We start from the raw sequence: 25803 nt of genomic DNA, 5'->3' as shown, positions 1-25803 counted from the left end.
AAGGGTTTGTCACTCTTTGTATTGATGTCATTGTTTGAAGCGGCAAAAGTCATGTTCAAGGGTTTATACAGTCTCTGCAATTACCATAGTATTGTTACTGCTCAATGATGATCAAGCTCTTTCAAACCCCCTTCTCCATTTAGAGTAGTGGGCTTTGCTAACCTCCACATAGACATGCAGCAGATCTCGCGTGACTCACCCCGCGGTCTCATGAAACAAGATGTATAATGCAGTGGTGAGAACAACTGCTTACCAAGGTTCTTTCAAGTAACTGGTTTGGAAACAAGACCGACCATGTTATTGCTTTCCCTTGACTGCCGAGAGGAACAGTGCATGCTTTTGGCTTTGGTCGGGCCATGCAATGGAATGCGGCCCTCCACTGCCTACAGTACTTCCAAGTCCCTCTCCTGCCACATCTGTGCAGTGAGGCATAGCCTTGATTGTTTCCATGATTAAGCTTATATCCCGTAACGTCGACCAGGGACATCCTGTTTTCTTTTTACCAGGAACCCTGTTTCTCCTGCTCTGGAGTCCAATGACAAGCCAGTGCCTTCTGCCTTGCATCGTTACAAGGTTCAGGGTTCAGTTCCATCGCAATTCTCAGGGCATCCCCGGAGTTTTGGCTTTATAGACTTGTCTTCGCAGTCTAGCAGATGGGAAGGTGGGGCGCCCGCTGCTTATCGCCCATCGGCCGATTTAGGCCGACAATCGATCCACTCCAAGCGACTGACTAACTGAAAGATAGGAAACCCCTCCAGATCAGCCTATCTATGTCATGTATCTCCATGGCTTATCAGTCGAGTGGTCACTGCCCGGTCTGTCCGGTCCGCCACTTCGCGATGGATGGTGGCATGGACATACAAGAGCACTCGCCATCCCCACCCCGCTCCCCACGGTTCTGATACTCTAGATCATACACTCTACGATAGATTAGAAGGTCAATGAGATTTATATGCGCTCAAGATGTTATACAGTCCCTTTGACTGCGTGATCTTAGACGGCACCGTCGTGACGGCCGCCGATGTTGGGCGGTATGATATTGGCATCAGGGGTGGCAAGATTGCGCTGCTGGCTCCTGCTCGATCTCTGGCAACAGCACGCGCGTCTCGGGTCATTAATGCCGAAGGCGCATATGTCATGGTATGATTATGATTTTTGATTACTGAGGGTTTGCTTTTGCTTTTGCCACGAGCCATCTCACTGACATGACCACTAGCCTGGCGGCATCGACGCGCACGTCCACTTGTCTGAACCGGAGCTCTTCGGCAAAGGCAAGTCTGCGGATGATTTCACCACAGGTATGGCCCGTGACTGTCGATAGTATCGAACAAGGATTGACACCGTGCAGGATCTCGCTCTGCTATTGCTGGTGGCACGACGACCATCATCGCATTTGCGCCTCAGGGGCGGTCCGATCCATCCCTGCTCAACATCCTGGATGCAATGCAACAGAAGGCTTCGAATGTCACATACTGCGACTACTCCCTCCATCTTATAATTTCAAACCCAACCCGACAGGCTCTGGATGAATTCAAGGTGCTTCGTGAGCGCGGAGTTTCTTCCGTGAAGATCTACATGACATACGAGGACCTACGGATACAGGACAATCAGATTCTGGACGTCTTGCTGCAATCGCGTGTAGATGGGATCACCACGATGATTCACGCCGAGAACGGCGATATGCTGAACTGGATGACCGAACAACTGGAGAGCCGCAACCTACTGGCGCCAAAATACCACGCCACCTCGCGGCCTCAGATTCTCGAGAGCGAAGCTACAAACCGAGCCATAGCACTGAGCCAATTGATCGAAACACCGATCTTGATCGTCCACGTCTCATCGCCCCTGGCAGCCAACATCATCCGCACCGCACAAACGCACGGTCATCCCATCTACGCAGAGACCTGTCCCCAGTACCTCTTCCTGACACGGAAAGCCCTCGAGGCCCCCGGATTCGAGGGCGCCAAATGCGTCTGCTCACCCCCGCCACGCGACGGCGAGGCCGATCTCGAAAGCATCTGGAAGGGCCTGCAGAACGGAACGTTCACCATCCTCTCCTCCGACCACTGCCCCTTCGTCTACGAGGATAGCGTGAACGGAAAGAAATCCGCCATCAGCGAAGACGCCCCCCTGGGCCGCTTCAAATACATCCCCAACGGCTGTCCGGGCGTCGAGACCCGTCTGCCCCTGGTCTGGAGCGCCAACCGTCTATCGCCGCAGAAGTTCGTCGAAGTCACGAGCACCAACCCGGCCAAGCTGTACGGGCTGTACCCGCAAAAAGGAGCCCTCATCCCGGGCGTCTCTGACGCCGATCTCACCATCTGGTATCCGGAGTCGAGTGCGCTGGAGCCGTTCCCGATTACGAATTCCGCCCTGCATCATAATGTGGATAATACCCCGTTTGAGGGCCAGATGATCACTCAGTGGCCGCGATACACCCTGTTGCGCGGGGAGGTCGTCTGGGATCGGGATAATGGGGGCGTGGTGGGTAAGGAGGGATACGGGCAGTTTGTGGAGAGAGGGCGCAGTGAGTTTTGCAGTGAGCAGCCGCCGTGGGATGTTGAGAAGTTCTAGTTTTAGGACAGCGCGGCGTTTGCGGCGAGGAAGTTGGCTGGATTGTTTCCTAGCTCGGAAAGGCTGTCTGTATTGATGAGCTTGCTCTAAGTAAGAGATGTCTGGTGTTTGAAGAGATCTAGACTCGGTATATAGCTAGATGGTACTGTCGATGTCAGCATTAGATAGAATCAAGGATATTTACATTCTTCTTCATTCTGACACTCAACCCAAGACTATCTATCCACCAGTTCAAGAGATAAGATTAGATCGGCCATATGGGGATTAGCGCACCACCACAAGGGATAGTTAAGAGCCTACCCAATCAGATGGCCTGAAGAAGTACATCATTTCAGTGATTTTTTCCTTTCTTTGTTTCTTGCTTTCCTTCTTTAATTGGAGTAACCCATAAATCCAACAATGGGTCAGTCATGCCTCCAACACTAGTTAACTCCAATATCATTAGCCCCCGAACTACTCCGCGCCTAGCCTAGATAGTTACCCATCCCTCCTCCCTCCTCTTGGGCCGTATTAGAGTGAATCACTAGCCCATCGGCCCATCGGCACTAGCTAAGGGACTGACTACTGGTAGATAGACACTAGTAGAGACCTTCTGCAACGGTCATTTACATTTACAATTAACATATTAGGTTAGCGTCCATTTCTTAGTGGCCCGCTAAGGCCTAATCAGGATGAACATCCGTGGTTAATTACTTGTAAGGTGCATGAACGAAGTACAAAGGCTAGCATTTACTATTCAAAGGATTAGACCTGGCGTGATGATTACTATCAGCAGTCATCGAGGATTACTGTTTTAAGAAGAACTGAAGCTATTCAGACTATCTGTACACGCTCAACAGTCTAAACAAGCGTGGTAGGCAAGCATAGTTAGTAAGTATATAGAGATCAGGCAGGGGCCTTGATAAAGTAATACTATAGAGTAGTAAAGTGATTAAAACAGGCTGTTTTAGAGGGCCCTTTAGAAATTACATATCTTATCAAATAGCAAGATTTTTATCTTATTAAGCAGATTAGTCAGTTGTGAATATTTTTCAAACGATTCCATAGCTAATTACTAGGGGCGGGCCGCTATACCCGATTTTGAATTGAAATGTTAATGGTAAATGATCGTTGCAGAAGGTCTCTACTGCCCCTAGTAATCAACTATGGAGTCGTTTAAAAAACAATTAGTTCCAACTGACACATCTGCTTAACTTAATAAGATGAAAACCTTGCCACCTCTCCCCTATTACCTAGATAGTCATATTTGAAGCCATTTCAAGTCATATAATGGCATTGACCAGGGCCCAGAAGCGGCGGAGAGTCATTGCGTTGGCTGGAGCAGGTGTGATTCTTACTTTATTGGCCGTACGAGCCCTCAATCGTCGCTCTAGGCGGGTTAAACGGTCAAAATCAACTCATTTGAGGAGGAATGGAGATCGCGCGGAGAGGCAGGGATGTCTCCCGATGGCGATGACGGAGAGTACGAACTGCAACAGCGACGGTCGTTGGTCGAGCGATGGGCGTCTGCCGAGCAGAGTTTCCGGGACGTGAGTTGTACTGTCAAAAGCCTTCGAATCTGGACCTGAATGCTGACCGACCGACAACAAGGCCTATCACGCCCGAGCCCCAACCCCAGACTCCCCGACAGAATACCTCCCCGCCGCCCTCCATCGCATTATAGAGACAAGCCAACCCAACGGAGGCAGGATCCTCTGCCTCGCCCCCGTCGACCGCCTCACCAATCCCATCAACTACACCCGCGGGCTCAAGTTCCAAATCATGCTCTACCGCCTCGACGGCACCTGCGGTGACCCCGGAAGAATGGACATGGATGCCCCCATCCTTGATATTCTTGAGACGGCCCTCGACCTATGTGAGATGCATCAGATGGATGGTGATCGGGAGCAGTTTGCGGAGGATATCGAGCTGTATGCTCCTGGGTATTTGGAGATGGAGGCGCAGGGGCGCGCGGGCGGAATATGATATGTCGTGGTTGCGAGATGTTTTGATTTTTGATTGTTGATGGTGTGGTTGGATACCTGAGAATGTACATTGATCGATCCCTAATGGTAGTCTGACGGAACGTCCAGATCAGGAAGCCGCCGGAAAGCACTCTAAAGATGGTCCGTGCGCCGACGCGAAATTTCGCGTGGGAAACAGCGGCGCGCCTCCCATCGCCATTCACTCCCTCCCTCTCCCACTCGACTTGCCCTGTATCATTTTGGACCCATTCACTTGGAATTCTTTATTTACCCCTGCGCAGCAGGAGATCTATACGACAGACCCTTTTTTTTGGTGTTTCTCTCTTGGGTGGCGCGCAAGTTGGACAAACTCGCCCCGGAAGGGCCTCCGCCTCCTACGTTGCCGTAGCCTCATCTATCGGACAGCAACGGATCAATCTAGTCGAAAAAAAAACACACACACACACAATCCCACAGTGTCGCTGCGCCGTTTATTCATCCTCACACCATGTCGAACCCCGATACGCCCATGTCCGGCACCGATTCCCCGGACCCCGGACAAGGATCCTCGCAGCCGTCGACGCCGATGACGGACGCAGACCAGAACAAGATGGATACCGTGGAGGATATTGAGGGCATGGATGGGAAGGCGAAGGCGCTTATGCATCTGCTGAATACCAGTGAGGTGGGTCGGTCCGGTCCCGAGTCCGGGTGGCGAAGAGCAGTCGCTGACGATGGGGTTCGCATGGACAGGTTTTCGTGGCCATCATGGCGGACAAGATGAAGAAACAGCAGGAGGAGGCGAGGCTTGAGGCGGCGAAACAGCAACAGCTGAAGAAAGAGACACCGCCGGTACCCAAGCCGAGGACTGCTAGCGAGCCCGGGAGGCGGCAGACGCGCACGAGTGCAAGGCAATCGATGGGTAAACCCGCGGAGGAGCCTCCGGAGCATTCAAAGAGTGAGGATGCAAAGCCCAAGAGGGGCCGGGGGAGGAAGCCTGCAGCTGCTCTGAAGCCGAATACCATCTCGAGCTATTTCAAAAAGGCGGATGTGAGTGCGGACGAAGACAAACCCACGGTTCAGGAAGCGTTGGAGCATGCGGCGGATGAGTACGAGGCGAACCCGACTGCGCTGGGAGGGCAGGAGCTGGTGGCTACGCAGCAACCTGCACTGGTGACTGGGGGGAAGATGAAGGAGTACCAGCTGGAGGGATTGGAGTGGCTCAAGTCGCTTTGGATGAACGGACTGTGCGGCATTTTGGCGGACGAGATGGGTCTTGGGAAAACTATTCAGGCTATATCCCTGATTGCCTTCTTCAAGGAGAAGAATGTCTCCGGTCCGTTTTTGATCGCCGCCCCGTTGAGCACCGTGAGCAACTGGGTAGATGAGTTCGCAAAATGGACCCCCGAGATCAAGACGGTCTTGTACCATGGATCGAAGGATGAGCGTGCAGCGATCAGGGGGGAGTTTATGAATATCAAGGACCAGAAGAGCAACGACTTCCCTATCGTTTGCACCTCGTATGAGATTTGCATGAATGACCGCAAGTTCCTTGCCCAGTACCAGTGGCGGTATATCATTGTGGTATGTCTCATTTCGCATTTGGAGCATATGCACAGGGTCGCTAAACCAGTACACAGGATGAAGGACATCGCTTGAAGAACATGAACTGCAAGCTGATCAAAGAGCTTCTGAGCTACAACTCGGCCAACAGACTCCTCATCACCGGCACCCCGTTGCAGAACAACATAACCGAACTCTGGTCGCTGCTACACTTTTTGCTGCCTGAGATCTTCAATGACCTCAACAGCTTCCAAGGCTGGTTCGACTTTTCCTCGATGCTGGACAATAATAGCAAGGCGGATGTCATGGAGCGTCGAAAGCGGTCTCTCGTGTCCACGATGCACTCAATCCTGAAGCCTTTCCTCCTCAGACGTGTCAAGACGGACGTCGAAACATCACTCCCTCAGAAACGGGAATACATTCTGTATGCACCTTTGGCGGCAGAGCAGAAGGACCTCTACCGCGAGATCCTCAACGGCACGGGTCGTCGGTATCTCGAGGAAAAGGCCACGGAACGACTGTTGGCTAAGAGTGGAAGACTCTCGCGATCCCAGAGCCTGAAACGCAGTGCGGAAACCAGCGAAGCTTCGTCTCCGAACAAGAGTCTCAAGTCCAGTCGCTCTTCCACCCCGGCCAGCGCAACATTGCCTACGACTCGCAGACGCGGCAAGGCGCCCGCCACCTACAAGGAACTGAGCGATCGCGAGTTCAACACGAAACTGCGCAAACTTGAACAAGGCATGGAGGATGACCTGGACATTGCCGAGCCCAGCGAGACGGAACAGGAGGAGCAGGAAAGAGCCCAGACCATCAAACTTGCGAGTACGTATCACCATCCTATCATCTTCCCGGATCCTGCCACTCAGACTAACACCCACCCACTCGCGCCTGCAGAGAGAGAAATCGCCCAAAAGAAAATGCAAAACCCCATCATGCAAGCCCGACTAGCCTGCAACTCGCCCCACAACTTCTACTGGCCCTGGATGGAGGACCCGACCGCCATCGACGAATCCCTCGTCACCGCGTCCGGGAAGATGCTCCTCCTCGACCGCCTGGTCTCCTGCCTTCTCTCCAAAGGCCACAAGATCCTCATCTTCTCGCAGTTCAAAACCCAGCTCGACATCCTCCAAGACTGGGCCACGCTCCTCCGCTCCTGGAACTGCTGCCGGATCGACGGCGCCGTCAGCCAAGACGACCGCCGCGCGCAGATCAAATCCTTCAACACCGACCCCAACTACAAGCTGTTCCTCCTGAGCACCCGTGCGGGCGGCCAGGGAATTAACCTCACGGCCGCCGACACCGTCATCCTCTTCGACTCCGACTGGAACCCGCAGCAGGATCTCCAGGCCCAGGACCGCGCCCACCGCATCGGCCAGACCAAGCCCGTCATCGTCTACCGCCTCGCAACAAAGGGTACCGTCGAACAGACCCTCCTCGAGAAAGCCGACTCCAAGCGTCGTCTCGAGAGACTCGTCATCCAGAAGGGCAAGTTCCGGAGTCTCCTGCACTCGGACCTCAGTCTGAGCGATGTCGACGATCTGAAGAAAGCCCTCGGGCAGGACGAATATGAGAGCTTCGAGACCGGCGCGGATCCCTCCGCACTTCTGTCAAAGAAGGATCTCGATATCTTGACTGATCGGAGTGAGGAGGCGTACGCTCGCGCCGAAAAGGGTCTGGATACGAACGGTCGGGCTTTCATGGCCGTCGAGACGAAGAGAAATGGGGATGGCCTGATGGCGCAGATTACGGGGAAGTGATTTCTGATTCTGGTTCTCATTCTTCCTTTCTTTTTTTTTTCCCTGGCATGGTTGGTTGGTTGTCAATAGCGTTCTGGCGATTTCATCCCACCCCATCCCACTACCGTGCGGATATGGGGGTGGGGGGCGCCAGAGAAGCGGTATCTAAGGTTTAGCTTATGAGGAGTTCTGATTATATTTACTGTACATTAAATAGATGGGGGGTGTCCTGGAGAGAAGGACGGGAGGGAAGGAGGGAAGGAGGGAGGGATGCTGGTGGTAATGGGACAGGGAGTCCGAATGAAGGTTCCCGAAATCGGAATCAATCACACCTCTATCTAGTAGATAGTGGAATGGAATGGAAACGAAGCATTCAAAACACGCACGCGACACGAAACATCCATCTAGCGCCTGATGCTCCTCGCCAAGAAATGGCTATTCAACAACGACAACGACAACGACAACGACAACAGAGTAAGTAGCAAGGCTCATGAGCGAACAACCAGAAGGGGAAAAAAATGAACAGGGAAGAAAAACCAGTGGAAGTATATTCAAAGAAGACGAGACAAAAGGTGGGAGAAAAACGAAGAACAGAACTATCGGGACAACTTTTGCTCCTCGACCTGGTTCCGCAGATCGGCGAGGACCTCCTTGCGTTGCGCCAGATGGGTCTTCAATCCCTCGACTTGCTCGCCCACCGTCTTGACATCGTCCCGGAGACGTTCGACGTTCTGACCATCTTGGGACCTCCCTACGCCCTCCTGTAGCTCCCGCAGCTCCCGCTCCTTGTACTCCAGCAGCTGCAGCGACTCCTTCTTAATGAGAACCCAGTTGGGCCCGCCATCGTTCCGGGGCCGATCCCGTCGCCCCTCCGAGGCCTTCCTGGCATTCTCCAGCTTCTCGTCCAGCTCCACCAGCTCGCGCCTCAGCCGCACCTTCTCCCACTCCTCATCCTGGATGGTATCGCTGAAATCCGTGCCCTTGGGCGTGTAGGAGGTCTTCCCGCCGGCGCCCAGTCGGCTCAGATACGTATCTCCGAACTTGGCCTTCCGGCCCGTCGAGGTCTCCGCGTCGCCATTTGCGCCCCATTTCTGAGCGGGACGGGCATTGTCGAGTTGGTAGTCGATCTTGTTGCTTTCGAACGAGGCGCGGAGAGACGCCGGGATGGTGCGCGGGATCCGGAACCCCTCGTGTCGGTAGTTGAGAATATGCAGGAATGCAAGCGCGGCATCTTTGTTGATCGCGGGCGAGGCGGACGGGTTTACCAGGTTCCAGGCGGAGCGGATGTCGGTGTCTGGGACGTCGAGGGATTCGTAGAGGGGGTGTAGCGATTCGACTGTATAGTGAGCGCAGCGTGTTAGACCTGACAGACAGCACATGGCGAGGGGGGAGGGGGGGGGGGGGGTCAGGTCCGGACTTACAGGTGATATCCCCGCGGTGGTTTTTGTTGGCGGAATAGATCTCTTCGTATTTAGACTTGTCAGAGGGGTTCATGTACCATTCAAACCCATCCTTCAGACCAGGAGTATCATCCTCATCCTCTATCCGCTCGAATTGTTCCGGACGGTCGCTCAGCGCACGGGTAGCGTGGACTAGATGGGATTTGGATTCGGGCACGAGCCATTCGGGGAGAACATTGGGCACGCTTTGTAGTTCCTTCAGAAGCGGAGTGCATACGTCAGTATAAAAGTTCCGAGAAGACAGACGCAGGAAGATGGAGAGAAGGGGGGGGAGGGGGGCGGGAAAGGAGGCATGCGGACAGACGGGGGCGCCCGCCGCGGCCGTCGCCGCCGCGGCCGCAGCAGCAGCAGCAGCAACAGGGGAAAGCTCACATACCCCATTCACGAGATCGAACACCAATCGCATAGCCACGCAGAACTCCTCGAAGTCTAGCTCGCCATCTCCGTCGACGTCTGCCAGATCCCAGACCTTCTCGAGCTGGTCATCACGGAGCCGACTGTTCCTCAGCACCGAGGCCGCTTGGGAGTTGTTCAGACGCGACTGGCCGCCCGCTAGCGATGCGAAGATCTCCCAGTACCGCTCGATTTCCCACTGCTCGATCTTCTTTGTGGACATGGTTGGAGGGGGAGGGGGGTATCAGGTTGTCAGGTGTTATAGATGAGGAGTAGCCACCGAGCAATGTAATGGAGCGACTTGCACGGGTTGTTGCTGGTTTGGTTGTCCGTCATCCGTTTCGGGCGTCCCGCAGTGGCTCCCAGATGGGGCTGCCGGAACAAGTTAGTTCCGTGCTTCAGGCACACCCTTTGCATTATTACTAGATAGATATTACTGTCTAGAATCCCAGGGGCTTCATTCTTATCTGCAAGATGTCTAAATTTTGCTCTCAAGTCTAACCGGACACCATCCAAGCCTTTTCCCGCCACCCACCATTTACAACGCCTTGTACCGCAACCCGGCGCAAACGGTTATACATCGGAGGCGCTGGGCTCACTTTCGGGCCCTCGGGGCGTCCCCTATCCTGGTCCGAAAACCCAGCTCATACATCCTTCTTGTCGGAAGGCCCCTCACTGCCATCCTTCTGGTCTTCCGTCTTCAGCTTCTCTTCCACTTGCACGATGGCCCGCTCCGCTTCCAACGCTAGATCCGGCGCCTCCAGGATCGAGGCCAACTTCTTCGCATCCTTCATGCGGAGGAGTAACCTGTCATCACTCTTCTCCACATCCTCCACCATCTCTGAAAAGGGCATGTCCCTCTTCGTGTTCGCCAGTGCGTAGGATACCCGCTTTGCATACAGGTTCTCGAGCCCCGGGTGTGATATCGGATTGAGTAGATTCTTTTCCAGTAGAAACTCTAGGTGCTTTGAGCCATTCAACGCTTGGATCGGTCAGCAGGTCAGCCGTCAGGAGGGGGGTTTTGGGAAGGATGGGCCTACCTCGCCAATGGGACCAGCCCCGGTAAGCAAGATAAAAGAAAGGGATGTTAGGTATACTAGATTGATAGAAAAAATCATGAGGTTAGCCGCGTGCAGGAAAGCTGTTCTACCAAGGGCATCGTACAGAGGAATCAGCCCAATTGGCGCAGTCAGGGGAGCCGCAAGGAAGCTCCACCACATCCTCTGGCGGTGCAGGTCCTGCCGGTCGGTCGCGATCGCGCGCAGCATCGTCTGAAGCCTTTCTGATCGGATCGCATTCCCCGGGAATAGCACGTCCACCTTTGTCGTTCCGTGGGACGGATCAAGTCGCCGTTGGGAACTGAGAGACGGGATGCTTTTGAGACCCCATTCCTGATACGGGATGCGCTGTTGAACGCGATTGCCCCAAGAGACTAGATGTTTCTTCCATCCTTTGTCGGCCTCCTCCCATTTGGCCCAGGTTTCAGCGGCCTTTTGCGTGACCTTGTCGACTAGCGAACGCTCTTGCGAAAGATTCTTGCCCAGGGGCCGAGCATAGATCAGGGCTTGTCGGGTCGAGATGGGAATGATGAAGAGTCGCATCGCGACGGAGGGGGGCTTTGGTCCGCGTTGGCAATCTTCGAGGCTCACGGACAATCGTCAAGTAGGGGAGTTTGATGGGTGGCGGCCAGGGAGAGCGTGACTATCGATCGGCTAGAGAAAACAACCGAATCAAGGGCGTCGTTCGTAAAAGTGGCATGCCTTTCTGGTTCGGTGAGTAGACTGGGTTTTTCCCCTCCGGATCCAAGGGACACTTGGGGATGATGAAGCCGATGTAAGTATGTTGCTGCGCCGCGCTGCTCAGCTGCAGTCGCGGTGCATCGCAGACGTCATTTGTCATTGGGTTAGCGGTAAGAATGCCGGTACGATAATAATACGAACCAAGGTACCGGATGCCTCCAGGTGGGCGGAGTTCGTCGGCTTCCCACTTCCCACTCGAACTGGTCCACCAGCCTCCTACCATCTGCCCTTCTTTTTGCTCCTCTGACTCGAATCCCGGCCCTGCCCTCCCCTCCCCTCGATGATCCTGTCGTCCCTTCTTCCGAAGGGCCAGGGCTTCCCATAATTCAGTCAGCCTTTCTGCTGCTGCCCGCCAAGCTTCCCGAGGTTCGACTGAGGCGATGCAGCCTAGGTAGATCCGCGGTACCAACTGTTCACCCTCCGACGCACCTTTGCCTGGAAAACAGCCGCTGAACTGTAAGGCCATGGCACAAGATGTACGCGACACACCACTGCAGCCTCCTGGCTCCGGCCCTGTCTCGGGTGACCAACTGTCGGGGCACCCTTCCGCTCCAGAGTGGATGTCGGCGCAATCCAACCATCCTCTACCTCTACACGGTGACAACGATCTCAGTCACCATGACGCAGTAGATCTCTCAGCTGGAGCCTCACGTTCGCCAGACAGCACAGTCTTCGGCGACAGTGAGAACACCCCCGCCATGTCGAGGAAACCGCGAACTGTACCGGGTGATTATTATCCCTGCTTACGTTGTTGCTGTTGTTGTTGAGTGAGATTGAGATTGAGTCTAGGGAGGGTAACTGACCTGTGGTCCTACGTATAGCTTGGGTTCGCTCCGTCGACTACACGGACGACGGTGCAGAAGCTGCCGCTACGGACAGGCTTCTCCCTTCCCAGCCCGAAGATGTTGTCGTCGCCCAGCACAACCACTCGCCCTATGCGACATCGGGCCCTGCTACCTCGAGTCAAGAGAACGAGGGTTCCGTGCACGGGATCGGTCGACAACGTGAGTCGCGATGGAAGAATTTTTCCAGTCTCATTGCATACCCCCACGAGCAAGGGTTAGAGGAGAAATCGGTCACCCCAGACTGGCTGAACGAAAACCTCGGTGACTACTCTCAGCCATGGCGAGGTCAGCTGGCACCAGACGATGATACTGAAGACCCCTTGAGGATGAAACGGCGCCGGAAGATCTGGTTCAAGCGTCTGCATAACACTCTTCTGAAGAGCCCCATTGTTCCCCTCATCTTTCGACTTACGGTCTGGTGTTTTTCCCTCACGGCCCTAGCTCTCGGGAGCTCGATACAGCATCTCTCGGGGAAGTATAAACATCCCCAGGGCCCTTCTGCCCTGATGGCGATCATTGTCGACGCCGTCGCCCTGGTCTATCTAATTTACATCACGTTCGACGAGTACACATCTAAGCCACTGGGTCTTCGCTCTCCCTCCGCCAAAGCCCGGCTTATTCTCTTGGATATATTTTTCATTGTCTTTGACTCGGCTAATCTGAGTCTGGCCTTTGAATCTCTATCTACTGTCAGAGGAGCCTGCACAATGGCCGAAGTCAATCAGGAAATCACACCGAAGAACGACGCAATATGCGACCGGCAAATAGCCCTAGCTTCTGTGCTTCTGATTGCCCTGCTAGCTTGGCTCACCACCTTTTCCATCAGTGTCCTCAGGTACGGTTTTTTCCCTTCCTTTGTACCTTTAGTCACTGTGCTACAAAGCACTGTGCTGACTGCTGTGACCTGAACAGACTTGTTGAAAGAGTTGCTTCATGAACTGCGATATTTACGCCTTCCCATTCTATCAATTGTTTTCCTTCTCATACCCCTTTTTACTCTCATGTGTTTTCCTTGTCTTCCTTCTCACTATCTCAAGACCCTGGTTTCTACTCGGTCTTTTTTTGCTTTCCGAGCTTTCTTCTTCTCACGTCTTGGCTTTCAACTCTTGGTTCTTTATTCTTCTTTCATCGCCCACTCTTATCATCATCATTTCATGCCTTTGCTTCCTTTGGTCAGTTGCGGATTTATACCTGTTGTCCCGGTAGTCTGGTGTTTGCGGATTGGAAACGGAGAATCTGGATTTTTGGCTACACTGTCACTCTGCATATACGATTAATCATGTACAAATGGGACAATGGCAGAAGATATACGGCCGATGTTGCTCGCATCCCAACGTAGTTTAAACGTGCATCGCCGGGCCATCCTTCCCGTACAAGGGATCGCTGTGGAACCAGTCCAACCCGCCGATGTTCCTGGAAACCTTGTCTTCTTCCGTCGATTCTCCGTAGCACATGTCCCATTGTTTCCGGTGTGGGTAGGCGCCGACCATCGTAAACCGCTCTTTGTCCGTGTCAAGCTCGTCCAGCAGCCGGTGGCCCACGCCGGCGGGCACGATGATGAGATCGCCTTTTTCGACGGTCGGCTCAAAGCGTTCGGGATTCCCTTCCCCGCCGAAGCAGAGGCGCGCACGGCCGGAAACAACCCCCAGAACCTCATGGGTGGTGCTATGGAAGTGCGTTTCACTGTACATGGAATATACCCACTGCGGCACGACCTCGTCAACCTCCTTGAAATGAGACGAAAGCTCGCTGGCAGACGCGTCAAAGGCTTTGTGGTAAATCATGAGGGGCTTGGACTGAATGGAGGTGTTCGGAATACCACTCCATTTGGGGATCTGGCGAGAAGTGACGGTGATCTCGGACGGAGGGTAGAACGACATGTCTGGTCGGTTTCGGTCCGAGTCCTGATACTGTACGGGGGGGGGGGTTACTACTCCGAACGGAGCCTGTCTTTGTGTGTGTTAAAAGCACCGGAAGTGAAAGGCGCCGTCCTCAGGGTTCGTCCGTCCGCGTGGATTTTAAATGGCCAGACACATGACGTCATCCAGGCCCGTGGGTTCCGGGGGCTCTTTTCGTTTTCGTCTGGAGGATTGCGGCCGGTGGATGGGACGATCCAGTCCATTGTGATTGTTTGATCCTGATGCCATAATTCTTGCCGGAGAAGACCAGACCTGTCACGCTGTCAGGAGAAAATAGTAGATACATAATGGCTGAGACATGCCAGCAGGATCGACAGCGGCAGTGCTTAGTTGTTGCAGTAAAGTATGGGGGAAGTTGGGTCATCACGCAGCGTTCCAAGGATCGGGTCCCGTGCTGGCCTACCCAATGGGTGCTGGGAGGAGGAGGGGCATCGGACAACAAACTGACACGGGGGGGGGTTAGATAGATGGATGGATGGGTAGATAGACAGAGATGACCAGCAGCTGCGCAGACCATCAGGAAAGAGGAAATCCTAGGAAACGATAGGCAATCGACATCTTATAACTACTAGATAGTCTGTAGGATCGATCTAGATCGGCAGGCGGCGGTGGGCTGACCGCCTGCCGCAATCGTGCCTCTCCCCCCCCTCCCCACCGGCGGCGGTGGCTGACCTTACCGACCGCCGACCGACCGTTACCAACCAACTCGTCCTGAACACTGACAACGCCTTTGCCTTTCTTTGCCTTCTCCTGCCTGCTGCTGCTGCTTTCCCCTTCATCCCCCAGGCGCGTTGCATCCTTTTCGGCCTCGGGCATTTGCATCTTGCACCTCCCCCCTCCCCCCTTTCTCTTTGTTGTTGCTGCTGCTAGGATCCTCCAACGAGCGCCGCGGCTGGTCTTTTCCCTCGACGCTAAGCCCAAGGCTATTAGCTATTAGACTCATCACCTCCGCTGCCTTAACCTAACCGCCCACTGCTCAAAGTGAGGTCATTCCCTTCTCTTCACTGTCCCTCCCCGTGGGTTATTAAGGTAAGCTTTGTGTTATCAAGTCCGGTTCTGTCCTGTCCGGTCCGGTCCTTTCTTTTCCCTCCCTCCTTTGTACTCTGTCTCAGCAAGTGTCATATAAGAGCCCTGCTCTGAACCACCCCCCCCCCATCGTCCCCCCATGAAGTGTGTTTTGGTTTCTCGTGCTTACGATATCTCTCGCCTACTCCACAGATCTGCGACTAAGACTCGAACCCGGTTCCTACAACACATAATGCCTGTCCTTATGCCCCAGACCCCTCACAAGGACGACTTGGATGAAACGTGAGTTCCCCAGCTGGGCGGAGGTCCTCGGGGCGCGTGCCCGGTGCGATTTTGAAACACCCCCGGACTAACTTGGCCAGATGGACGTTCCTCGAGAAGGGGATCGACAGTGTGATGCTGAAGCTGGAGGATGGGGTGGATATGCAAACTGTATGACGTCCAAATCCTTCACGGTTGTTTATGACTTGCTGACCTGTTTCACCTTCGCTGCTCTAGTACATGGCCCTCTACACGTATGTATACACTTTGAAAGTGCCTTGCGGCCTCCCGGTCCATTCACTAACTTAATGATTCAGGGCGGTCCACAACTTCTGCACGTCGCAAAAAGCCATCGGTACCAGTCAACCCACAAAAACGCACCATGGCGGTCAGTTGCCTACCCTCACGTCGCTACATAACTCTTCTCCCGGCCAAAGGTCATCTCTGACAACAAATCTAGCCCACCTGCTAGGTGAGGAACTGTACAAGCTACTTGGGGAGTATCTCTCTCGTCACCTCGAGTCTGTGTACTGTGAATCGGAGGGCCATGCCGAAGAGGCTCTGCTTGCGTTCTACATCCGTGAATGGCAGCGCTACACCACCGCTGCCAAGTACGTCAACCACCTCTTCCGGTACCTGAACCGCCACTGGGTCAAGCGGGAGATCGACGAAGGCAAGAAGCATGTGTACGACGTGTACACTTTGCACCTGGTCAAGTGGAAGGATGACTTCTTCCTGAAGGTTCACAAGAAGGTCATGGATGCAGTGCTGAACTTGGTGGAGAAACAGCGGAACGGTGAGACCATCGAACAATCCCAGATCAAGAGCATTGTCGATTCCTTCGTCTCCCTCGGCCTGGACGAGAGCGACAGCACCAAGTCAACACTCGAGGTTTACCGGTTCTACTTCGAGAAGCCCTTTATCGCTGCCACCAGAGTCTACTACGAAACCGAGTCGCGTCAATTTGTCGCCGAAAACAGTGTGGTTGAGTATATGAAGAAGGCAGAGGCCCGCCTCGATGAAGAAAAGGCCCGCGTGGGTTTGTATCTGCATCCTGATATCTCAAAGCACCTGACCGAAACATGCTTGGATGTTCTTGTGACGGCCCACTCAGAACTACTGCGGGACGAGTTCCAGGTCTTGCTGGACAATGAACGTCAAGAAGACCTGGCTCGCATGTACAGCCTCTTGTCCCGCATCAAAGAAGGTCTTGACCCCCTGCGTACGAAGTTCGAGGCCCACGTCAGGAAGGCAGGCCTGGCTGCCGTGGAGAAGGTTGCTGCGGACGGCGACTCTTTTGAGCCCAAGCTGTACGTGGATGCTCTGTTGCAAGTGCACACCAGATACCAGAGCTTGGTGAGTGAGGCGTTCAATGGCGAATCGGAATTCGTTCGATCCCTGGATAATGCGTGCCGCGAGTTCGTCAACCGTAACAGGATTTGCAAGTCCGGCTCAACGAAAACGCCGGAACTGCTGGCCCGATACACCGATTCTCTACTGAAGAAGGGATCTAAGGCTGCGGAGGAGTCGGAACTGGAAGAGATGTTGGTGCAGATCATGACCGTTTTTAAGTACATTGAAGACAAGGATGTGTTCCAGAAATTCTACTCCAAGATGCTTGCTAAGCGATTGGTCCATGTCAGCTCGGTGTCTGACGATGCGGAGACCAGTATGATTAGCAAGCTCAAGGAGGCCTGTGGATTCGAGTACACCAACAAACTGCAGCGCATGTTCCAGGATATCCAGATTTCGAAGGACCTTAACGGCAGCTACCGCGATTGGCAGGAGAAGGTCCTTGATGATGACGACCGGAAGAAGCTGGTGGATTCGCATTTCCAGATCCTGGGTACTGGGTTCTGGCCTCTGAGTGCCCCCTCGACCGATTTCCTTGCGCCACCCGAGATCGTCAAAACCTCGGAGCGGTTCCAGAGTTTCTACTTTGACAAGCACAACGGTCGGAAGTTGACATGGCTCTGGCAGCTATGCAAGGGTGAAATCAAGGCCAACTATATCAAGAACACAAAGGTCCCGTACACTTTCCAAGTGTCGACATTCCAGATGGGGATTCTCCTGCTTTTCAATGAACACGACTCCCTGTCGTATGAAGACATCCAGAAGGCCACTTCTCTCGCCCCCGAAATCCTTGACCCAAATCTCAGCATCTTCTTGAAGGCGAAGGTTCTCCTCATCAACCCCGATGGGTCCAAGCCAGAGCCAGGCACCTCCTTCTCGTTGAACTACAACTTCAAGAACAAGAAGATCAAGGTCAACCTCAACATCCAGATCAAGTCCGAGCAGAAGGTGGAGTCGGATGATACGCATAAGACAATCGAGGAGGACCGCAAGCTGCTGCTCCAGGTTAGTTTCCTCTTCCCCATCCGTGCCGATGATACATCATAGCTAACATAACATGTCTCACAGTCCGCCATCGTGCGCATCATGAAGTCCCGGAAGAAGATGAAGCATGTGCAGCTCGTCCAGGAGGTGATCCAACAGGTCAAGTCCCGGTTTCCTCCCAAGGTGCCCGACATCAAGAAGAACATCGAAGCTCTGATGGAGAAGGATTACATAGAGCGCCTGGATGGAGACGAAATCGCCTACATTGCTTGAACTCTACACAGCAACAGTCTTCTTTGCTCTCCTCGCTCTGGTTTCCTCCCCCCATTTCCTACCTACCTAAATGTCATGTTAGCGCGTTCTCCTCTAGCTACCCTTACCTTACTACTTAGTCTTCTTCTTCTTCTTCTTCTTCTTCTTCTTCTTCTTCTTCTTCTTCTTCTTCTTCTTCTTCTTCTTCTTCTTCTTCCTCTTACTCTTCTTCATCTTGATCTACTCTCCCCGTACGGCTGCCTGGTTTCATCGAGGAAACGGAGGATGCTTCGATCGATCGTCTTTCTTGTATTTCTTTCAATTCCCAGCGATCCCATGACAAATGATAACACGGATACACAATTAGATTGGACTCTTTCTCTCTCTCTCCCTTTCCCGCCATCCCCCCCCCTTCCTCCTGCCTGGCCTGTCTCTCTTGTCTCTTTTTTCATCTTGCTGTAGGATATGGTACGGTATGGTATGGTTACCAACCCCAGGACCGTACTACCTAAGGATTCCGCATTCCGCAGACTTAAGGCAGACTTAAGTAGTGAGATGAGACTCACTGATAAGATAAATAAGTCGACCGGTCGGTGGCGAGAGTAGGTTAATAATGCATTATTGTTCGACTCTATTTCGTATGCGTAGATGGTATCAAAGAAATTAAGTAGACAGACAGACAGACAATATGCTTGCAGACAGATAGACATCCAGAACATATACATGATGGTTGGTCTGTGGTAAGGTAAGGTAAGGTAAGGTAGCTGCTAGGAAGGAGAAGACATCATACATGCGTGCGTGCGTTGTTTGTTTGTGTGTTTGTTTATTTGTTAGTATCTTCGGGTATCGTATTAAGACTCTCTCGACAGGAGGCGGAAAGAAGAAGGAAAGAAGGTTGGTTGCCATTGACATAACGAGTGGGCATACATGCAAAGTACCTAGAAAAAAAAAAGGGACTGGGCTGGGTTCCTATATATAGTGATCACAGAGAGATCGAGAAAACTCGCCTGGATAGCCGGTTGAGATGTTGAAGTTAGGCGAAAACGGTTGATTTGTTTTTTATTTCTCTGCATGAGATTGGACCAGCTGGGGCGGTACTTTCTTGCTGTCGGTGGATGGTCGTGAGGGGGATTCCTTTGCCTCGTCTCCTGCCTCGTCTTCCCATGGGTTTGGCTCCGGGGAGTGGAATCGTTCGATGGGTGATGATGATGACGATGACGACTTGGTATCCTCGGCAGGAACGGGTGCTGGCACGGTGTTTTCGGCATCGAAATAAGTCGTGGGTTCGTCGGTCTGAGCAGCAGCTATTGGAGAGACATCGTCATCAGCTACAGAAGCTGCTCGCGAAAGAGGAGACTTCGAGTAAGTGTTGTTGTCCTGCTCGGCGGTACCGCTACTGTTGCCGTTATCGTCGTCTTTGCGATAGGCAGAGCTGAATTCGCCGCTTTCACGCCGTAGGAGGATGTTGCTCCACCGCTTTCTCCGGCTTCCACTGCGAGAGAGGGCGATGGAGTCTTCACTACGGCGCGACTGCATGGAGAGTCGCCTTCCCCTGTCCGTATCTGTGGTCTCTGTTAGGCCACTCAATGTCGGGGCCGATGGAGACACGACGGAGGTTGGGGAGGATGGTGTGTTTCTCTTTTCTTGCCATTCCTTTCGCTTTTCACTTGCCCAGGAGCCCCAGGAGCTGAGGTAGGCGCCGGCTTTCTGGCCCGCCGTGTTCACGGATGCCTGTGCTTGGGTAATGTCCACCGCGGGAGCTTTGCGTCCTGAGAACCAAGATGAACCTCCCGTTGAGTGTACGGATGCCGTATCGGAAGGTGAGAATGGTGGCGAGTTTCGGGACCCCCTGTCTAACGATGATCGCTGCGACTGTGTGGCTTTTTCTTCGTTCTTTTTACGCTGGGCCTCCCGCATGGACTCGATATCCGACCAGAAATTGGTGAATGCGGCGCTCACTTTCTTCTGGCCGGTCGAAAGGTGTCTGTTCAGCGCCTCGCGGCCTTCACGGACTCTCTCGTCCAAGTGAAGCTCCGCGACCTGTTGAGTCAGACGTCGTTGGACATCATCGATGGTGAGCCCTCCGGCACAAGGATGCCGTGGTTCGGCGATGGAGAAGAGAAGCGCATCGGAGGTCAACCGCTTGAACAGGGAGTAATTGGGGGTATTTCTCCACTGTGCCAAGAATTCTGGGTTGAACTCCAATGCAGGATCCCCCTCAATGTTGAATGCATCCAAATGCGCCCGGCTTCTCCGACCCGGTTCGCCAGCGTTGAATGAGTTGAGCTCTTCATGATATTGCATGCAGGCGAGCAAGGCCAACAAGTATTCTTCGAATTGGAGTCGTATAAACTCCTCCGATCCCATGTATCCGTGGGTCTTGGGCTGCTGCGGATGCGCTTCGTCCCAAGTATCATTAATGATTTGGGTCAAAAGGTCGATCCACCGTCTATCCGCGACGGAAAGTGTCAGGGCATTTCGTAGGGTTGGAGATGAAATATTAATAGTGTCTTCATCAAGCTAGACGACAATATGTCAGTGATTGTCTGACATCAGACTCCGAAACTTCCTCACATTAACTAAGATATCGCTATAGCGATCTTTTTGTTGTAAAAGAAGAGAATTCGTCGAACCAACAACATACGATTTGGTTCCGTCATCTGCCAGCAGATCCAGCTGCTGCAGGGGCGTATAAGGCCCAAACATACTGCCCTATACGGAGTTAGGAGTCTCTGGCACACGCGATAGCATGAAACATACCTTGCCAAAAATTTGCAGCGGCAACCCCATATAAGCCAACACTACAATAATTAGCATATATCGTGGCTAACACAGCGAGAACGTCTGGTAACTCACAGGAATTTCTATCACTCGTTTTCAGAGAAGTTGGCTTTTCCACCGTCTGTGCATAGGTATCAAATGCTGGGTCGGCAGAGTCCTGAAGTTCGTTCATGAGACCCGGTATTAGTGAAACAAGAGAGAATTGAATCATGCAAAGACGTTCGCATCTGGAGCCGAAGAAAAGCATCTGCATCGTTTTAGTGTAACACATAACCGACTGCGGAAAGCTATCCTTACCTTGGGTTGCAAGAGTAAAGCTTTGAACAGGACCAGGGTCTGATGTTTGAACTCGTGAATCATCTCCCGCAGAGAAAGTCCTGGACAGGTCAGCGACATATAAGCGAAATATGACACCAAGCATTCCCACCTAGGTTCTGGTCTTTGGATTCCTCATTTTTCTGCCGACTAATTATCAAACCTTCGCGGAATTTCTATGCGCTGTAAGTATATGCAATGGCTAGCATTCAAGTAGAGATATACCTTGAGGATGTCGGAGTCGGAGAAGTCCCTATTTGTTGCCAAATCAGCCAAGCTACTCCCCAGGTGTATCCAGCAATCCACCGCATCATGATGCAGCAGGCAACGTGTTGACGGCCTAAACACCGAGGCCTTCAAGGACAGACGTACCGCTGCGCAAACCAAGCCGATGTCACGACAGACAGTTTTTCTCTCAGCTGCCCTAGACTTCGAGGGCTATCCGTCACCACGACCACCGCCTTTTGTACCGTCGATCTCGTGACATCTGGAGGCCGGTATATGAGGAGGTTCGAGTCAATCTGTCTGGAGCAAGAGATGCCGAAAAGTGACGTTGCGGGTTCGGTTGCGGTCTCCCTTCGCCGTACGGTAAAGTAAGAGAACTCCTCGGTAGACCTGAGAGACCCGATATGTGTCAACACAGCCGAACATCTTCGCTAACAGTGGTATAAAGCATGAGGGGCAACATGGCTCAGTCGTACATATGCGCCCCATCGGAAAGGGCCATGAATGGCAGCAGAGACCAATCATTCTCCGCTGCGGGGTCTCCTCCGTCGTCTCCAAAACATAGTTCTATTTCGGGGCCCCTATCGTAATAGAATACAGTGGTTAGCCGGTTGAAGACTCCGTACACCGAGGGGAGGGGGAGGGGGAGGGGGGGCCAAGGGGACTAAGCAGAGAGGAGTTACAAGAGCTTGAAGGCGGCTGGCGTCAACAACCACCGGGAGAAGGGCGTCGTGCATTCGAGGAATGTTCACCCAGGGCCTCGAACACGGTTGTTTGCTTCTAGACCCAAGCTCTGCAGCTCGTCGCTTGCTCCGACGGACGACAATGGGGGGAGGGGCAATGGCTCCTCACCTTGCATGGTGAAAATCTATGACCATGACAATGGGCTCCTGGCCACTGCGGAGGCAAGACATGGCGTGGGGACTGGCATAGAAAACGGGGACTGGGAAGTGACACGTTCCAAGCCAATTTCCACCTTGGAAAAGGAGGAGGCCCCTCCGAAAAGAGAAAACCCAATGAAGTAGACGTCGCCTCACGTGGCCACTGGTGATAACGGCGGGAGAGTGGGCAAATAAATTGGCCAGAGAAGAATAATAATAATTCGTAGAGGAGCAGTACGGAGTAGTTAGTGAGTTAGTCCTGGATCAGACTGGAGACACGACCAGGGGTCACTAAGTTAAGCTGTTAAGGTAAGGCACGTAATAATCAGATTGACTCCGGCAGGTCGGCGGGTGTCCTGGCCCGCCGATTGGTCCTCCTGGTGGGCGGTGTGACTGCTCCGAGGACAGGTCTCCACGGCCAGACTCCATACGGTCGGTACGGACAGCGTAATGCTCCTTCGAAACGGGCAACGTCCGCGGGGATGTAAATCCCCTCTTTCCCCCTCCTTTCCTCCTTTCCTCCTTTCTACACAGTACACACGGCATCTTCTCAGGGTTCTCTATCATTAAACTTGCTTTCATATCAAAAATCAAAATCTATCGCGCACATACGGGGGAAACAAAAATGATTCCTCCCACAGGTCAATCGGTCAATCGGAGGGGTTTAAGACAACCAAGTTCATCAATCGTGAACCGCATGAAGTGTATATATAGCAAAAATGGGAGACAGAATTTAGTCGTGTTACAATCTCCAAATCGTCGGACTCTAATCACAATTGAAAGATCCAAGCCAGAGTCGTGTATAGACGCCCGGAAGCAGACTGGAGAGGGGGGAAACAAAAGAAAAAAAAAAAAAAAAAAAACGTGTGGAGAGAACACGAGTAAACAATCCGTGGCAATAGCATAGCACAGTCCCGCTTCCAGTCTACATACCATACCAAGAGAAATCGAAGGAAATGACATCATACTCATGTCGCATCGCTGCCTGCGCCTCGTCCATGACATTATATGTTCGACTATCCTCTATGCAAAGGCCTGGTGCCCATCCCCTGCCCCCTCGACGAGCACTTGGCCAGCATCGTTGGCTTGGTCGATGTTGTGGAATTCGAGAATCTCCGAGTACCTAATCCCAATTAGCATCCCACGTCCCGCCAGATCGGAAGGTTAATAATATAACTCACATCATGATCTTCCAGGTATCGACGGGCAAATCCGCGTCGTTGAAAGACCAATCGAACTTCTCCTCCGCCTCGGGCTCATCGGTCGGGTCGTGGTAGGGGCCCAGGTATTCATGCGCAAGCGCTTCGCCTGCACGGATGCGCTTCTTCGGGTCGAAGACGAGCATGCGCTCGAGAAGATCGACAGCTGCAAAGTGTCAGTGTTTTGGGGGCTATTGCCGATGGATCGCATTCACACGTACCATCTGGGTCGGCGTTCTTGAACTTATTGGCCAAAGGCTGCCGTTCGCGCTTGGGTAGCGACTTGACGAATCGCAAGGTCTAATTCAAGCGGCATTAGTGGCGCGTTCCAATGGGTCTGGACGTTGACACAGGCAGTTTCTCACGTTTTCACTGCAGATGGACTGGATAACATCGTCCGGCGGGGTTCCAAGAAGCTCTGTGATGATCGAGAACTGGTTGACGTGGTCCTTCCCTGGGAACAGGGGCTTTCCCTCCAGCATCTCGGCAAAGATACATGCCGCACTCCAGATATCCACCTCCACGTCGTATTTCTGCCATGTGAGCATGATCTCAGGAGCGCGATAATACCGAGTCGAGACATAGCCAGTCATCTGAGGGTCTTGGATACGGGCAAGGCCGAAGTCGCAGATTTTCAGATCGCAATTTTCGTTGATAAGGATGTTGCTGGGTTTGAGGTCACGGTGGACGACACCGGCCGAGTGGACATACTTCAGTCCTCGCTGTAGATGGTCAGTGTCCGTCGGTGAACAAATCCAACGAAAGCGAAGGCGCGGAGACGCGACACCCTTGATCACATACCAAAATTTGGTACAGGAAATACTGGATAAATTGTTTCTCCAATGGTCGCGAGGTGAGAAGTCTGTGCAGGTCGGTTCCTAGGAGTTCTGTGACGAAATAGCTGCAGCGGTCATGTTAGAAAACAAAGCGACGTAATGGCGACTTTAACCAGGCAGTTTTGCTTACATGTCCTCGAGCGGAGAGATGAAGATATCGCTCAGGCTGATAATCTGCACGTAGTCAGCATTGCGATATGGCGGGATGGCGGAGCGCCGTTCGGCGGTAAGGACGAACATTTTCGTGTCGCAGATGCTTCAACAGCTTCAACTCGCGGTACGTTCTCTTGGACAAAACTGGTGTGCTAAATGGCTTCATAATCTTCTTGACGGCGACCGGTTGTGCTGTCAATTGATCCCTCGCAGAACTAAATCCCCCCGGAAACTGTGTCAGCCCATGCGATGTACGACGCCGGCAGAAACCATCGGCGTTGCGGCGAAATCCAGAAGAGGGGTTGGCGACCATACCAGACGAGACCGAAGGCACCCATTCCGACGGGCTGAAGGTCTGTGTACCTGCGAAAATATCAGTTACTGATTGAGAGGTCGCATCGACCGTCGAGGATATTTTTTTTTCTCTTTTCTTTGAAATGACCAGAAAGCATCGAAAGGGCCGTACCTGCTTGTGATCTCGAAAGTTGTGCCGAAGATCTGGGCACGCACGAATTCCGCCATTTTGGAGTAAGGGTGAACGGTTTACCGCGCTCAGTGAAGTGGGAGGAGGGGTTGAGTTCTCGTGGAAAGGATGGCGATGGGGTCAGGGGGAGGGGAAGAGGGGAGTGGTGGTGTGAGGGGGAGCAGAAGCGGAAGCAGAAGCGGAAGCAGAAGCGAAAGCAGAAGCGAAGGCAGAGAAATGAGGCAAGGCTGAGTGAACAGTGACAGTGATAATGGAAAAAAAGCGAGATGTAGGGAAGAGTAACAACTGTTGTTGGAGAGAGAGGCAGCAAAAGCCGTAGGTGGCGCCCAGTAGGGTGTGTGGGGAAGCGACTCTCTCCCACGGTGGTCGGTTGAGTTCTGATTCTCCGGAACAGCCAAAACAAGAACGATGACGTCCGCGACAGAAGCAGGGTATCGCAAAAGGGCTGGTGACGGTGTGGGCAGCGGGCAGCGGGCAGCAGTTAGTTAGTAGTGGACACTGCTGGGCCGAGCAGAAGCTGGCGCTACGATTCTTTCGCCCACGCGGTCCTGTCTAGACTTCTCCCATCACCGCCATTGGCCGGAACAGTCTTCCAATTCAGGGAAGCCCGCCGGGCTTACCTAACCCTCCCTTATGGGAGGATTATTTCTCCAGACAGAGTACATCGTTGATGTAACTCGCTCTGACGTCCCCTCCATCGCTGCTTCCCCTCCTCCCCGATCGATCGGGTACTTAGTATCTATAAGTACCCCGTCTAACTAGAACTACTTCGTCAAGGATAGATACAACTAGATACATACAACCAACTGGAAAGCTGCTTC

General features: G+C 53.1%; 11 protein-coding genes across 11 annotated transcripts; 5 read left to right on the top strand and 6 right to left on the bottom strand.

Annotated features, from left to right (window-relative positions):
* Positions 1–834: 834 nt before the first annotated feature.
* Positions 835–2749, top strand: BO70DRAFT_388295 (hydantoinase/dihydropyrimidinase family protein). Its single transcript, XM_025545980.1, has 3 exons — positions 835–1140; positions 1217–1298; positions 1349–2749. The coding sequence occupies exons 1-3, from the start codon at positions 964–966 to the stop codon at positions 2572–2574; spliced, it is 1485 nt and encodes a 494-aa protein (XP_025398057.1). The 5' UTR covers positions 835–963; the 3' UTR covers positions 2575–2749.
* Positions 2750–4010: 1261 nt separating this feature from the next.
* BO70DRAFT_430414 (uncharacterized protein) lies at positions 4011–4651 on the top strand (the record flags this gene model as incomplete). The annotated part of the gene is made up of 2 exons (XM_025548158.1): positions 4011–4103; positions 4165–4651. The coding sequence occupies 2 exons, from the start codon at positions 4011–4013 to the stop codon at positions 4537–4539; spliced, it is 468 nt and encodes a 155-aa protein (XP_025398056.1). The 3' UTR covers positions 4540–4651.
* Positions 4652–4912: 261 nt separating this feature from the next.
* Positions 4913–8125, top strand: BO70DRAFT_67510 (putative SNF2 family helicase/ATPase PasG). The gene is made up of 3 exons (XM_025548635.1): positions 4913–6101; positions 6158–6902; positions 6975–8125. Exons 1-3 carry the CDS (start codon positions 5286–5288, stop codon positions 7835–7837), a joined length of 2424 nt encoding a protein of 807 aa, XP_025398055.1. The 5' UTR covers positions 4913–5285; the 3' UTR covers positions 7838–8125.
* end3 (cytoskeletal adaptor protein SagA) lies at positions 8003–9986 on the bottom strand. The gene is made up of 3 exons (XM_025540390.1): positions 9653–9986; positions 9238–9472; positions 8003–9152 (listed from the first exon to the last, which is right to left on the bottom strand). The coding sequence occupies exons 1-3, from the start codon at positions 9890–9892 to the stop codon at positions 8413–8415; spliced, it is 1215 nt and encodes a 404-aa protein (XP_025398054.1). The 5' UTR covers positions 9893–9986; the 3' UTR covers positions 8003–8412.
* Positions 9987–10584: 598 nt separating this feature from the next.
* On the bottom strand, positions 10585–11519 carry BO70DRAFT_363419 (mitochondrial K+-H+ exchange-related family protein). The gene is made up of 2 exons (XM_025543559.1): positions 10710–11519; positions 10585–10651 (listed from the first exon to the last, which is right to left on the bottom strand). The coding sequence occupies exons 1-2, from the start codon at positions 11268–11270 to the stop codon at positions 10646–10648; spliced, it is 567 nt and encodes a 188-aa protein (XP_025398053.1). The 5' UTR covers positions 11271–11519; the 3' UTR covers positions 10585–10645.
* Positions 11520–11689: 170 nt separating this feature from the next.
* Positions 11690–13628, top strand: BO70DRAFT_363417 (phospholipase D regulator). Its single transcript, XM_025543558.1, has 3 exons — positions 11690–12194; positions 12290–13148; positions 13226–13628. Exons 1-3 carry the CDS (start codon positions 11933–11935, stop codon positions 13248–13250), a joined length of 1146 nt encoding a protein of 381 aa, XP_025398052.1. The 5' UTR covers positions 11690–11932; the 3' UTR covers positions 13251–13628.
* Positions 13629–13653: 25 nt separating this feature from the next.
* On the bottom strand, positions 13654–14193 carry BO70DRAFT_294579 (cupin domain-containing protein; the record flags this gene model as incomplete). Its single annotated transcript, XM_025539483.1, has 1 exon — positions 13654–14193. The coding sequence occupies one exon, from the start codon at positions 14191–14193 to the stop codon at positions 13654–13656; it is 540 nt and encodes a 179-aa protein (XP_025398051.1).
* A 985-nt stretch (positions 14194–15178) lies between these two features.
* culA (cullin culA) lies at positions 15179–18234 on the top strand. The gene is made up of 7 exons (XM_025548633.1): positions 15179–15261; positions 15451–15540; positions 15621–15690; positions 15757–15773; positions 15837–15907; positions 15980–17877; positions 17941–18234. Exons 2-7 carry the CDS (start codon positions 15491–15493, stop codon positions 18127–18129), a joined length of 2295 nt encoding a protein of 764 aa, XP_025398050.1. The 5' UTR covers positions 15179–15261; positions 15451–15490; the 3' UTR covers positions 18130–18234.
* Positions 18103–19000, bottom strand: BO70DRAFT_67386 (uncharacterized protein). The gene is made up of 2 exons (XM_025548634.1): positions 18333–19000; positions 18103–18279 (listed from the first exon to the last, which is right to left on the bottom strand). The coding sequence occupies exon 1, from the start codon at positions 18831–18833 to the stop codon at positions 18339–18341; it is 495 nt and encodes a 164-aa protein (XP_025398049.1). The 5' UTR covers positions 18834–19000; the 3' UTR covers positions 18103–18279; positions 18333–18338.
* BO70DRAFT_363414 (putative Avl9 protein) lies at positions 18704–22072 on the bottom strand. The gene is made up of 9 exons (XM_025543557.1): positions 21906–22072; positions 21577–21819; positions 21430–21457; positions 21317–21380; positions 21187–21266; positions 20965–21136; positions 20869–20909; positions 20683–20820; positions 18704–20628 (listed from the first exon to the last, which is right to left on the bottom strand). Exons 1-9 carry the CDS (start codon positions 21929–21931, stop codon positions 19168–19170), a joined length of 2253 nt encoding a protein of 750 aa, XP_025398048.1. The 5' UTR covers positions 21932–22072; the 3' UTR covers positions 18704–19167.
* A 1261-nt stretch (positions 22073–23333) lies between these two features.
* On the bottom strand, positions 23334–25020 carry sakA (mitogen-activated protein kinase HOG1; the record flags this gene model as incomplete). Its single annotated transcript, XM_025546732.1, has 9 exons — positions 23334–23433; positions 23492–23675; positions 23731–23809; positions 23875–24231; positions 24311–24410; positions 24476–24519; positions 24584–24713; positions 24814–24861; positions 24965–25020. The coding sequence occupies 9 exons, from the start codon at positions 25018–25020 to the stop codon at positions 23334–23336; spliced, it is 1098 nt and encodes a 365-aa protein (XP_025398047.1).
* Positions 25021–25803: the final 783 nt, after the last annotated feature.

The sequence above is a fragment of the Aspergillus heteromorphus genome (genome assembly GCF_003184545.1).
Source record: "Aspergillus heteromorphus CBS 117.55 chromosome Unknown BO70scaffold_18, whole genome shotgun sequence".
NCBI lineage: Eukaryota > Fungi > Ascomycota > Eurotiomycetes > Eurotiales > Aspergillaceae > Aspergillus > Aspergillus heteromorphus.
The sequence above is the reverse complement of the archived record's forward strand: the minus strand, read 5'-3'. Positions and strand labels throughout refer to the sequence as shown.